This window comes from Ambystoma mexicanum, chromosome 2q (assembly GCF_040938575.1).
Source record: "Ambystoma mexicanum isolate Mex_15411 chromosome 2q, UKY_AmexF1_1, whole genome shotgun sequence".
NCBI classification, from domain to species: domain Eukaryota; kingdom Metazoa; phylum Chordata; class Amphibia; order Caudata; family Ambystomatidae; genus Ambystoma; species Ambystoma mexicanum.
In genome coordinates this window covers 330,679,967-330,694,212 of record NC_090924.1, presented here as the reverse complement: position 1 = coordinate 330,694,212, position 14,246 = coordinate 330,679,967, and the positions used below count along the sequence as shown (strand labels likewise).

Below are 14,246 nucleotides of genomic sequence, written 5' to 3'. Positions count from 1 at the left end.
CACAGGCATTGTTCCGGCACATTACAAATAAATACATGAATTCAATAAATAAATAAATAGGTGCTTGGAGTGAGTTCTTGTTGTTGATTGTGGATGCTTGTCTAACAAGAAACATACTTGCAGTTTCAGGATAATCTCTACTGCTTCTTACATCACATATTGATTCAGATATCAGCTCTCGAATCCACTCTAGGCATTTCAGTTATGGCTCAGGGCGGTAGTGGGAATTCTATAATAATGCTCCTTTTGTGTTTCTCCAGAATTCTTTCCGCACACAGCAAACTCTTGCCTCCAACATCTCGGTAAGTGGGCTTGGGTTTACCAGATGTAGAGAAGCCCCTCAATGCTCACACCAGAAAAAATACAACCCACTAGGGAACAAGGCACAGGACACCTCTTGCAAGTAGAACAAGGTTTATTCTCATAAATAACAAGTACGTGATAGCAAAGATCTCTGCTGCCACGGAGCGCTCTGGCAAAATCAGCACAAGCAGTAGGTTTTAAAGGTAAAACGCATCACAGTTGGCAAACATCAGATAGGTTACAAATCCACATAGCTGGTTGGTGTGACCCTATACATAGGTGGCCTGCTCCATAGGGGATGCCAGGCCATTGGTGCCAGCTTCACCCGTCCTTCTTCCACATGGGATCCTTCTTCGTACGTCATGAAGTGCAAGGCTCCTAATTGCCAACTATGAAACAATTCAGAACATCTCCCATCTATGCCCATGTCTGCAACTGGTACTGCAGACATGGGCGGAGAGGCTACCTTCGAGGTCACACTAAGTCTAACCCCCTTTTTGATCCTAGACACGTCAGCGCTGTTCTAGTTCTTCCCAACCTGGGCTTAAATTTGTTACATTCCCTCCCTGACACCTCGCAACACAAATCACAGGGACCCCAGGTGGAGTGAACTCTTGCTGCTATGATCTTTCTGATGAAGTATCACACTAACAGTTTAATGGTGAGTGGTCTGGGATTGGTCTTGGATTGACCGGTACACTGAAATGCTGGGGTCTTGGGACAGGGGCATCTGGGCACTAAAACGTAAGGTTTGGACTGGTGAAGGTCAGAGGCTCGTACCCTCCTTCTCGTAAGATGCGTTTCACAGGGAGCTTTCTGCCCTCTCGTGGTCTTGCAGGGTGCTTTCCTCTGGCATACAAATGCTAGTTTTATGAGTCTCTGCAGATTTGGTCTTTCGCACTGCTACCCAGGCTGCAACCCGACCCTGCCTGTAAACACGCATCTCTATGTTCTGTGCCCGGGCCTAGTGTCCAGGCTGCAGCACAATGGCAGACCTCGATTTCAAGATGGCTGCTATTTTCCAAAATGGCGTTTGCCTAGTGCAGTCTACACCCACTTACGTTCTAACATACTCATAATTCAGTTTTGAGCAACACCACCTACCCCCTATAACCTTCCCATGCATCTACAACACACTCTTAGGTCTCGGCCGCATTCAAAACCTCTTGGGGACCTGGGACGATAGTCCCCGCTTCCCAACACAGATCCCCTTCCGGCTGTTAGCAGGAGGGATTTCAATAGGGCACTCTGGTTAGAATCCCCACAACTCATAGGCACTCTTGGCCTGGCACATGGCTAGGCCATCACACATCCACAACTTGACTTTGGACAGTACCTTCATCACATCAGTAATTGCTGCCACGAAAACCATGCTAACCAATATGGGACAGTCCTCTTTCCTACTCTTGATCAAACCCTATATTGGCCATAACACCAAAAACTATACATGTATCGCAACGATCAATAACACTTTCCCTCATGTCCATCCCCATCACCTTCGCTCATTGTTATGCTTTTCTTTGTGAGTTAGGTCTATGAGTCCCTTGACTTTCCTTCCTCTTATCTTTTTCCACTCATATTGCCCCCTTTTCACCCTACGTACCATCGTCTGGTTGCCACCATGCGTTGGAGGGGGTTCACATTTTACCTACACAAGGACAAGGTTCAGTGCTTTGAGAGCGTTATTTTGGTGATTGTGTAATATAGAAGATTAATAGCATATCTTCTGGTGGAAACCGCAAGACTGCCCTTCAGGCACAGTCTAAACAGATGCAGGCACCTGCCATGTGCAACAAATAATTTGAATGTGTCCGAGGTCCCAGCCTGCAGGCTGAATGTTATTTTAAATTATACAACACACTATTAACTAAATGCCATATACACAGCACAGTACTTGTCCAGAACCTTTCTCCAGTCAGTAGCTTTTTCTTTTTATTCCGATTGTAAGTATTGACTTCTTGGCTAGCATTGCTGCACTCTACAGCCAGATAAGGTGGATGGTAAAAAGCCCTAATGTTTCAGCCATAACATGCAACATCATTTGAGGTGATCTATCAACACCTCACCAAAAAAACTAATACATTCTGTGTAATATTTCTACCCACAATAGGACTCATGGTACCACAGCAATCGTTAGATTCTGAAAAGGCCCAATGTAGTCATTCTAGAGTACAGTTTTAAACCTCATATGTGTTTGCAGAGCATACGATCTTCATATATCCTTTTCCGATTCATGTTCAGCAGTATCTTGTATCAAGTCATTCTGATAAGGAAGCAGTCTTTACCTGAATTGACTTATATACATTTCCTTCCCTTCCATCATTCCACTTGTATGTGAAGTTCAGGTTTCACCTTAAACTGTAGTTGAAACTGCCCCAATAAACCCATAGATGCTCACTTTCAAAGTCTGTATTGCTTTGCTGATGACATCACAGTTTTGGTACTTATTTTGCAGTAAACCTCCTGTTTTTTTTCTCCATATGGCCAAAGATCGGATGAATTCTGGGCCTGGATCACCCAAGTTTTGCTGCCTGGTTTGTACAATAAGCACTCGTCGAGAGAGTCCTTCAGCCCCCTGCTGGGAGCTGTACGCCTGCGTCAGATCCGCTTGAAGAAAGGTAGGTGGGATGAAGTGGGGAACCACATGTCTTCTGTCTCCTACAGTGTTCAACCTGGCGTTGAGGCTATTAAGAGGTGATGGAAAAGATATTATAGCTCACAGTTTAAACAATTGATTTGTATCTATTTAAAAATAGAGTGCCATTTTGAATAGAAATAACTTACTCAAAAGAATTGCTAAAAGTAGGCAATAAAAGAGAGCAGAGGCAGTCATAGGGTAAGGTGTCTTTACATAGGAGCATTGTTGGATTATATGATGTACAGTGAGTGGTGAAGAGGTAAGAATAGGAACATAAATCAAGGAATTGGTATGGAGAACATTACATTTTTAGCATTGAGAGCCTTAGGCCAGTATTTACATGTTTATAAAATGTACTGATGCTCCCCAAGTGAGAAACTAATACAATCATCAACATGCTAGGAGCCATAATACAATGACTGAGTCAAGGAACTTGGGAGACCGTACCCTTTCAAGTCACTTGCCCTGTCCACCTGCCCCACACACAAACGCTTCAGCCAAGGAAATCAGGAGATCAGACTTATTGGAGTGAGTCTTCCTGCAACCCTAAAAATTAACCAGAATGAAATGAACTTTTTACCCAGAGACAACAATTCAAAATATTTAATCACAATGAGAACAATACTTCAGAACCCCGAAACTCATTTTGCTAACCCAATCCCCCCTCCTTTTTCAATGACTAAAGCCCCTCCCACCTCCATCTCTCACCACTTTACACTACTCACACAATGAACAGCAGCTATTTGTCTACAAGATACCACACTAACAGAGCAATAGCACTGCTCACTCCTCTAGTCCTATTACACACACCCCCATGCCAGCAGATAACCTTGTCTCTCAGTTCTGACTTCGAGATTGATTGATGTTGGGGTGGCCCCTCCAAATAAAACACACCCATGTGTCCCTACCGCTATCCACCTAGCCTAATCCTAGCCTAATCCTGACACTGGATACTAGGGAAATTGTTAGGGAGGTTTTTCAGAAATCCTCAGGTGAGGGTGCATAACTGAAAGCCGTTACAAGCTCACAGAATAAGAGTTGACGCTAGCGGCAACACAGTGAATACTAGAGACGGAACAAGAATGACCAGAAGTAAACAGTGTCTTATTATTTCTGTATTGAAGAACATGCTTTTGGTGCCAACATAAGGTGACGTTCTGGTCCGGGTCCGTAATCAATTTGTATCCAAGAACGTAGAGGTCCTTCAAATACAAAAGAAAGAGCCAGAGCGCCTAATGCATGAGTAACCACACGAGGCAATGAATTAAAAACACAAAGTTGCTTTGAATGTTAAGAGCAGCCCTCTGAGCATCAAGAGGAAGGCACAGCCTTGTAGAGAAGAGAATACAGAGTTGTCTAGAATTTACTGTACCTGTGCATATCGAGTGGAAGATATTTTGGGTGTAGCTGAACTGTGATTCAGCGCCCACACAGTTATTTTGAGGAAAGCAAGAGCGGCATGCCCCGAAGAAATTCCTGTGGACTCTTTTTTAAGGTAAAGAGAGAGGAAGAAACATGTTGGACGTATGGAGCATGAGTTTGTTTAAGAGTATATTGAGTTGGGGAATGCATGAACAGCGACGTGTAGCTGATTGAAGTGTACTGTAAAGCAGTAGCACTTTATTAGTTTCACTGTGATGAGATGCCGAAGATCGTTCTTCTGTATGTTTTTTAGCAATATGTCAAATTAAATGGAATGAAACTATGTATATTATTAAATTATAATTCTTTTAGACTGTTGAATTGAAATGAAAGCTTTTTTGTAGGTTGCAACTCTCTCTTCTGAAATCACCAGACCCAGTAGCATTTTTATTGTTGTGAGGATAGTTTCCTGTAGAGGGGTTGCTCAACTGGGTCTTAAATCTACCCTCCAGTCTCACCTTTTTGTGGAGTTTCAAAAAAACCAACCTGTTGTGTCAAAATCTTTTGATTGGTAGTGACAGAGCACACAGGCTTCCTTCTTAGGAGGGGATTGTTTGCCATCTAATAATTAGGCCCGCACACACACACAGATGCACACAATACACTATGAATAATATACTAAAAAAACCTATGTTCGGAAAGACTTTCTCCCTTTGACTGCAATATGACCCAGAGCATATCTGCCATGTATTTGCAATCTGACTGATTCTGGGGGCGAATCTGCTCTTTTTAATCTTTCTCACTTGCTCAACACGTATCATTTGGGGTGCCATGGATTGTCCTTCAGGTTCCAAGTACAGGTAGAGCCTCTCCCATTTTATTTTGTCCTTTGTATTTACGTGGCAGTGTAGGCTACCTTAAGTGGACTGCTGAAAGGACACATTGGGCCAGCTTCTCGAAAAAGTATTGCACGCAGTAGACTTCGAAAAAGCTTTCGATTCGGTTGGGTGGAATGCCCTGTGGAATATCATGGACCCCATGGGGTTTGGGCCCAACTTCATGTTGTGGGTTAAGTTACTATACACTGCCCCCGAAGCAGCGGTGCGAGTGAACAGGATCTCCTCTAGACCCTTCCCACTTGGTAGGGGAACCAGGCAGGGATGCCCCTTCTCCCCCTCCTATTCATATTGGCCATAGAGCCTCTCGCAATCCAGCTCAAGGCATCCCCCGTGTGGTCTGGGTTTGTGTGGCCTCGGGGAGGGGAAGACCGGGTTTCACTTTACCCGGACAACCTGTTCATCTTTATGAGCAACCCTAAAGTCTTGTGCCCCGAGGTCACCCGAATCCTCTCCGAATATCAGGAGTTTTGTGGACTTAACAGGCAGAAGATGATCTTTTTCCCCGCTCCAGGACGGGGCCGACGCAATCCTGCAGCACTGTCCCTACTCGGTCTCCATCCAGAGTTTTGTCTACCTTGGCATCCGGGTGACCCCCTACCCTGATGATTTTCTTCAGCTTAATCTCCAGCCAGTGGTGAGCAGGCTTGAAGCAGATGTCACCCAATGGCAATCCCTACCCCTGGGGTTGCTGGGGAGGGCTACCCTTTTCAAAATGCTTTCCCTCCCGAGATTTCTCTATGTCCTGCAGAACGCTCCCATTCATATTCCCTGCATGACCTTCTCCAACATAGATCATACCTTCTGGAAACTTCTGTAGGGCGGGAAGCAAGCCCGCACGCCCTGACCACGCTGCAGCTGTTAGTCTGGGAAGGGCGGCTGGGTATACCCTGTCTCAGGGCTTATTACTGGGCAACCCAGTTGGGCGTCTTGAATGACTGGTACCATGCAGACCCTGCTCTCCCACATGTTGGGAACGAGATCAGATGTATGTGCGAGAGAACACCCCTCCGGGTATATATGGAACAGACACCGCTGTGGCCGACTTTCCAGGGATGATACGACAAATACAGTCGGTGTGGGATGCAGCACTCCAACACATTGGGTGGGGGAGGCGGCTGACAATTGGCCAACCTATGTGGGACAATGGGTATATCCCAGAGGTCATGATAATGGGATGCTTTCTTAGCTGGGCGGACCAAGGGATACTGACCTTAATGGAGGCCTTACAGGATAGACACCTGAAGCCGTTCGAGGCATTACGAGAGGAGTTTGGCCTTCCTCTTGGAGACCTCTACAGATACACACAACTGACACACGCCCTACGCGCCCAATTCCCCGTTCTTTCAGACATCCCAAAAAGCTCTCCCCTTGAGGTGAACGTCCTTCATGCAAGGATTCTGGCAAACCGCACATCAACACTGTACCAAGTGATCACTGTATTTGGGGCCTGGGCCTTAACCCGTCTGCAGGAGAGGTGGGAGAGGTGGGAGAGGTTGGTCGGCCCCCTGGAGTCGGAGGAGTGGGTGGAGGCCCTAATGTGCCCCTGCGAAATCGGCATGGATGCCAAACTAAGGCTCATACAATACAAGATACTTAACCAGGTCTATTATTCCCGGGCTGCGATGGCCAAGTGGGACCTGGTGGAAGATGCCGATTGTCCAAAATGTCGAAGGGGGCCAGGCACTTTTTATCACATGCTGTGGGAATGCGAGGTCATACACAAATTCTGGCATGAGTGTATGCTTGAAATTAATGTGGTCCTAGACACGCTGGTTCAGCTGGAACCTAAGGTCGCACTACTGGGTATTTGGGGGGATGGAGACCATTCAAGGGCGGAAAAAACATTCCTTGCCGTTGCCCTGGGCCTAACTAAAAGACTTGTAGCCACCATGTGGGGGGGCACCTGAAGCACCTACTCTAAGCAGATGGACCAATCAGATGGACAGATGTATGTCCCTGGAGAAACGTATATACTCTGCCAGGGGCTGCCCTGGTAAATTTCTGAAGGTGTGGGGGTAAATGGACTGCCATCCCATGACCGGTGAGGTCTTGAGCAGCCACCGGGACACAGGCGCTGCCTGGGACCTGGCCCACCAACCCCCCACTCCTCTGGTGAAGTTCCCCGCTTCTCCCTATCAGGAACTGTGCACCCACATGATGAACCTACGCACTCGAGGATGACCCGGCCTACCGGTTCGTTGTTTGATCATATATATTCTGCTCCATGCTTCTTGTTTGGACCGATCCACTGACTTTTTCAGTTTCATTCACTGCTTGTATGTTTAGAGTGATGGGTATGCCCGTCTTGTTTGTTGTAAACCAATAAAAAAATATATCCCAAAAAATAAGTATCACAAATGAAAGGAGTAAGAATGAGCCAGCGCATCTCATCTCTTGCGCCAAAAAAGTGTTGAGAATGTGGCCCATAGTGTCCCCTTTGCGATATGCAATGTACAGCCTGGTGGCAGTGAATCCATTTGTCTCTTTTTAACTATCGTCCACCAGTATGTTTACCTTCATAATGCCTTTTTGAGCACCATATACTCAAAATGGCTGATCCTTGTAGTTTAAGCCCGGTTCTTTGTGCCATTTTATTGTTTGGCCATCTTCCTGCCATTCAGGTGAAGAATACCTAATTTCGTCATGTGCTTTAGTGGGGTTCTGAAAGAAAGCCCCAAATCAGTGATTTGTGTTCCTGAACTAGTTGGTACTGGGGATTGTTAGTGTCTGGTCCCAAGCCACATCCAGCTAATGTAATTGTCAGGGTCCGGCTTGTCAGAATTCCGCAGGAGCTGATGCTGGCCCCACAGACCCTCACCAGGAGTTCACCTTTCAACCCTAAAGTGAAAGCTGAGCTGAGAACCCCAAGAAAGGGAAAGGGGAAGTGGAGAAAATAACAAACGAGATACTGCTGCCCTGCAACCTTCTGGTAGGCTCTGGTATCTGTGATAAAACAAATACACTTCGTTACTTATGCATTATGTAAAATTCTCTTCTTAAAATATTTTTTTATATATCCTAACTTCTTTACCTTTTTAACCTCTGTTATGACATAGAGGTTATAAATTCATGTTAAAAACCCTTAAAAACTGTTTTGGTTCCCTTAATGAAACTTGCCACAATGCCACTAATAGTCTCTTTAAAACTCTAAAGTGAATGACTCTTGCAAGTGCTTAACAGTCTTGGATATTCTTCACTTTTGCTTCATTACATATAGCTCTGTAAAGTCTGAACTCCTATGCTTTAATGAATGCAGTTTTTTTTTATAGAATCTCCTTTTAGTATAAATGTTGCGTGAAAATAGATTTTCTTTAACTTCCTTGAATGCAGCTCCTTCCGCGCATGAGTTAGTAATTCACACGCGCATATTCGACAAGAAAAATAAACACGCGCACGCACTGTTTTAACAACACACGTTCAAAACTCAGAAAAAATCTTGTGCTAGTTCTTTTCTCGACCCGCGCTTTAAATTCGTGTACACGCTCTTTTTTCTGATCGCACCCACGCTCTTCTTTGAAAAAAGATCTTGCGCACAATTCATTAGGACGCGCGCATTATCACACCCGCGCTTCCTTGAACGATGCTGTCAAAAATACAAAGACTCACACTCTTCTTTTAAAAAACAATCTCGCGCACAGTTCATTTGGACACACGCACTATCACACACGCACTCCCCTGAATGACGCTATCAAAGATACGAAGACTCGCACTCGCGCTCTTCCTTTAAAAAAAGATCTTGCGCACAGTTCATTTGGACACGCGCACTATCGCTCACTGCACACGCGCTTCCATGAATGACGCTGCTAAAGACGCAAAGACTTGCGCTCGCGCTCTTCCTTTAAAAAACGATCTCGCGCCCAGTTCATTTGGACTCGCGCACTATCGCTCACTGCACACACGCTTCCATGAACGACGCAGCTAAAGATACGAGGACTTGCGCTCACGCTAATGCCGTTTGAAATTTCACCACGCGCAAAACAACATTACTAACTTATTGCGCAGTCTTATTTCTTCTTTTCTTATTTCTTTAAACAGTGTTTAAATAGTTCACTCACCGTACAATCATTAAACAGCTTCAACTCAGTTAAATTCCTTAAGTATTGAAACTTGACAAATTGCTTAATGAGTTAACATCTTGACTAAAAACTTTACCCGAAAAAAAAATATATATATATATATGCTAAATCTTCTCTCTTTTTGCATCACAGTTATTCACATATGTCTCCTCCTTATTCTCTTGTCTCAAGGTTTCTCTTTCACAACGTATATATCACTTTAGATTGAAAATTCTCTTTGAAAGTCTATGAATTTATAAAGGAACAATCCCACCTGATGTCTTCAATTTCTCTCAAGCACTGCAATCGGTTTTCTTACTTCTTTAGTGGATTCTCATAACTCTGGAAAGGCCTTACTTAATGAGCTTAATAAATGTACAACCAGCCGCTGAATTACTATGGATGAAAGGCAGTTTAGAATCTTGCCCACCTCCCAAGAATCCAACCCATTATACTTCTACCAATCAGACAAAGCAAACATATCATTGTTCCTTAAACCAATCAGATAAGGTTTCCTTCTCTCCATCTTGACTTGGGCAACCAACAATGTTTATATTTAAGAAAACAGCTTCATATTCTATGTACAGGCCCTTTCCTGCTCCTTTTCCTGCTACCAGACCACCCACTCCAGCCAGCCCTGACAGTACCCCGTCCACAAAGCGCTGTCCCAGGGCCTGGCTTAGCAGGGAACCTCCTATGAAGCTTGCTTACCAACTGAGGGGCATGTACATCTGTCTGATCCTCCCAAGATCTTTCTTCAGGCCTGTAACCCTTCCAAACAATAAGATATTGCAAAGTTCCTCTAACAAACCTGGAATCTAAAATCTCCTTCACCTCAAATTCTTCCTCATTTTCTTCTGTGTAAACTGCTGGTGGTGGTTTTCCTAATCGAGTTCCTGACACACAAGGTTTCACTAAACTAACATGAAATGTGGGATGACTTTTGATACTGGGAGGTAATTTCAACCTGATCACTACCGGATTTATTATCCTTTCTATTTCAAATGGACCAATAAATCTTGGACTAAATTTAGTTCTTCCTTTCAGATGTAAATTCTTTGTGGACAACCAAACCTTTTGCCCCACTTGATACTGCAGACCACTTTGAAGTTTCCTGTCAGCAAAAGCCTTACACCTTAACTTACTTTTCTCCAAGGTCTCCTTAGCTTTCACTAAACCATCTCTAATACAAGTTAATCAGTGCTCAACCTCTGGATTTGAATTTTCAGACGGTAATACTTCCTTCAAAAATCGTGGGTGAAAACCATAACTACTAAAGAAAGGAGAATAACTAGTAGAATCCTTGACAGAATTGTTATAACTAAACTCTGCCAACCAAAGAAGATCTACCCAGCTCCCCTTCTCCTGCCAAAAAGCTCTAATATATTTTTCTAACTCCCGATTTACTCTCTCCGTCTGGCCATTCGATTGTGGGTGATAACCTTAAGGAAGCCGTATCTCAATCCCCAACTCCCTACAAAAAGCTTGCCAAAACTTGGAGATAAACTGAGACCCTCGATCAGATATAATTTGCGTAGGCAATCCATGCAGTCGCACCACTTCCTGCAGAAAGCTCTTCGCCAGATTCCTTGCAGAGGCCTCTCCTTTCATTGGAATGAAATGCCCAGCTTTGGTCAGTAAATCCACCACCACCAATACTGTGGTACAACGTTGATCTTTAGGAAGATCTACAATATAATCCATAGATATTGTAAACCAAGGACTGGGGGGTGCAGGTAACGGGTTGAGTAATCCTGATGATTTTCCTCCTCCCGAGTTAGATCGAGCACAGACTTTGCAAGTCTTCACATAATCTTCTATATCTTGTTTCATACATTTCCACCAGAACTTTCTTTCCACCAATTCGATTGTCTTACGAGTTCCAGGATGACCCACCAACTCAGATTCATGACATTCTTGCATGATTTCCATTTGCAGTTCTTTACTAGGAAGATAATCTTAGAATAAAAACATGGCAATCCATCAACTACATGTCTTCCTGAATCTTCTGCAAGCCAAGATTGAATCGCCTCCTCTGGTAACTCCTTTTGAATTCCCTTAAGAAACAAATCCTGTTCCTTTGTGGTACTCAGAATAAATCTATTTTCTGCAATCACTGGTTCTGGTAATGACTTATTTTCGACCTCTTCTGAAGAACTTTGTCGGGATAAAGATTCCGCTTTACCATTTAACCGCCCTGGCTTGAATGTTATAACAAAATCGTAATCAGAAAAAAATAGCAACCATCTAAGTTGTTGAGGCGATAATGTTCTGGCAGATTTAAAAAACAGGAGATTTCTATGATCAATTAAAACGGTTACTGTGAATCTTGCTCCCAACAAATAATGCCTCCATTCCTGAAATGCTTTCTTGATTGCCATGAGTTCTCTATCAGTAATTGTGTAGTTCATCTCCGCTAAAAGCAACTTCTTAGATAAATAGGCCACAGGTTGCAATTGCCCAGTCTCAGGATGCCTTTGAGAAAGTACAGCTCCAATTGCTGTATTAGAAGCATCCGCCTCTACAAAAAACGGTTGGAAAGGATCTGGATGTAATAAGATTGGTCCTGACGTAAAACTTTTCTTCAATTTTTTGAAAGCCTGCTCCGCTTCATTCGTCCACCCAAACTTTATTCCTTTCTTCAACAATTTGGTGATGGGAGAAACAGTCTGATAGAAATGTTTTATGAACCTCCTGTAAAAATTTGCAAAACCCAGGAAGCTTTGAATGTCTTTAACACACATTGGTATTGGCCACTCCTCTACTGCTTTAATTTTCTTCATGTCCATTTCCAAACCCTAGGGAGAAATTATAAAACCCAAAAATTCCACCTCGTTGGTATGGATCTGGCTCTTTTCCAATTTAGCAAATAATTTATTCTCTCTTAATCGCTCTAACACCTTCCTGACATGTTCCTCATGTTGCTTTAGATCCTTGGAACGAATGTTATCAATATATACTTCTACAAAAATGTCAAGAAAATCCCTCAACACCTCATTAATAAAAAATTGAAAAGCCGCTGGGGCGTTGCACAATCCGAATGGCATTACTTGATATTCAAACATACCGAATTTTGTTCGAAATGCCGTCTTCCATTCTTCACCTTGACGCACCCGCACTAAATGATAGGCTCCACGAAGATATAATTTGGTAAACACTGAAGCCCCCTGAATCTGATCCAACATTACGGAAATTAAGGGCAGTGGACATCTGTTCTTAATTGATATCTTAGTCAGTGCCCTATAATCAATACATATCCGTAAAGTACCTTGGTTTTTTGGAACAAAAAATTGTGGAGAGGCCCCTGGCGACTGTAAGTGCCTGATAAACCCCTTAGTCAAATTTTCTTCGATATAATCTTTCAAATGTTCATTTTCCTTCTCTGTCAGGGCATAGATGCGACTGCAAGGAGTGTGAGCCCCTGCTTCTAAATCAATCTTACAATCGTATTCTCGATGAGGAGGTAATTCATTTGCTTCCTTTTCACTAAACACATAATTGAAATCTTGGTAACACTTTGGTAATTCTCCAATTACAGCCCCTATAGAATGTACTATTGCTCCCAATTTCACCAATCCTTCCACAACTTCCGAACACCTACTGGAAACATCTTCCTGAACTCCTTCTTCTAAACAATTTGTGGCACAAAATGGAGAATCCAATTTCACCACTCTCCTTCCCCAATCAATCTGAGGGTTATGAAACGTTAACCAGGACATTCCCAAAATTATTTTCAACTGTGGAGTATAAATTAAGTCAAACACAATTTCCTCCCAGTATCCACCAATCTCCATCCCCAATGGAATTGTTTCATGTGTAATTAAACCAGACGTAAGCTGAGACCCATCCACCGCTCTCACCTGCTCAGGCCTATCTTTCAAAATGTAAGGTACATTCATAGCCTTAACCACATTCCAATCCATGAAATTCCCAGTGGCTCCGGAATCTATTACTACTGGACCACTTCACTTTAATTCCTCTTTTACATACAAGGATACATTCAATATAATATGTGGTACCGCAGCTTGGATAGTATTAGCCACTTGTTGATTTCTGGAACTGTTGGCAGATGAAGAGGACTTTGGACACCAAGGGCAATTTCCAACAAAATGTCCTGACCTACCACAATACAAACATAAATTATTCTGTCTTCGCCTGTCCTTCTCATCCTTAGTTAAAGGACCTCTCATCTTATTAACCCTCTCTGCATTTCCTGTTCTCAACTCTCTATTTACAAATTCTTACTTTCCCTTATCAGCTCTAGGAAAAACTCTGGGCTGCTCCACGCTTCCTCTTTTACGCTCAGTTTTGCGCTCCCCTAATTTGTAATCAATATGTATGACTAAATCCATCAAAGCTTCACATGAAGTCGGTCTATGCACTATTGTAGCTAAAAGGCCTCTTTTAACTCCTCCCTCAGGCCTCTATAAAACAGAGACGATTGTTTTTCTTCTGGCCAATTGCTTTCTAATACTAAAGATCTAAACTGGGTGATGTAAGACACTAACTCTTTAGTTCCCTGTTTTAACTCTAGTAACTCTCCATCGACTTCTTGAGACAACTGTCGTCTATTAAACATCTTTTTAAATTCTAACTTAAAAGCTAACAAATTCTTCAATATTGGACTCTCTTGACCAACTAATAACACTGACCAAGCAGCCGCCTCACCAGTAAAGTAAGACAGCATAAAAGCAATCTTAGAAGCATCTGTTTTAAAAGCTTCAGGCCTACAAAGGAAATTAAGTTCACATTGTGTAAGAAAAATTTGGCACTTCTTGGCATCTCCTCCAAAACGTTCTGGTGGTGCTAAAGGGACTGGACCTACAGGCAATTTCAAACTGCCCCTATTTCTCTCCTGAAGACCAGTTCCCTCACCCAAATCCTCTCGGACTAACATTGGAAATTCTCTACTAGGGCTCCCTGAAGCTCTAGACTCCAAAGAAATACCCTCACCGCTATGGGTTACTTTAGTATTTAATTCTTCAAATT

The 14,246-nt window shown here is 43.2% G+C and overlaps 1 protein-coding gene across 1 annotated transcript in view; it reads left to right on the top strand.

The window, feature by feature from the left end:
* PKD1 (polycystin 1, transient receptor potential channel interacting) overlaps positions 1-14,246 on the top strand; it is a 1,742,473-nt gene that overhangs the window by 1,593,440 nt on the left and 134,787 nt on the right. The window contains exon 40 of the mRNA XM_069647332.1: positions 2,794-2,921. Coding sequence (XP_069503433.1) covers positions 2,794-2,921 — 128 coding nt within the window. The remainder of the gene's footprint in view (positions 1-2,793; positions 2,922-14,246) is intronic.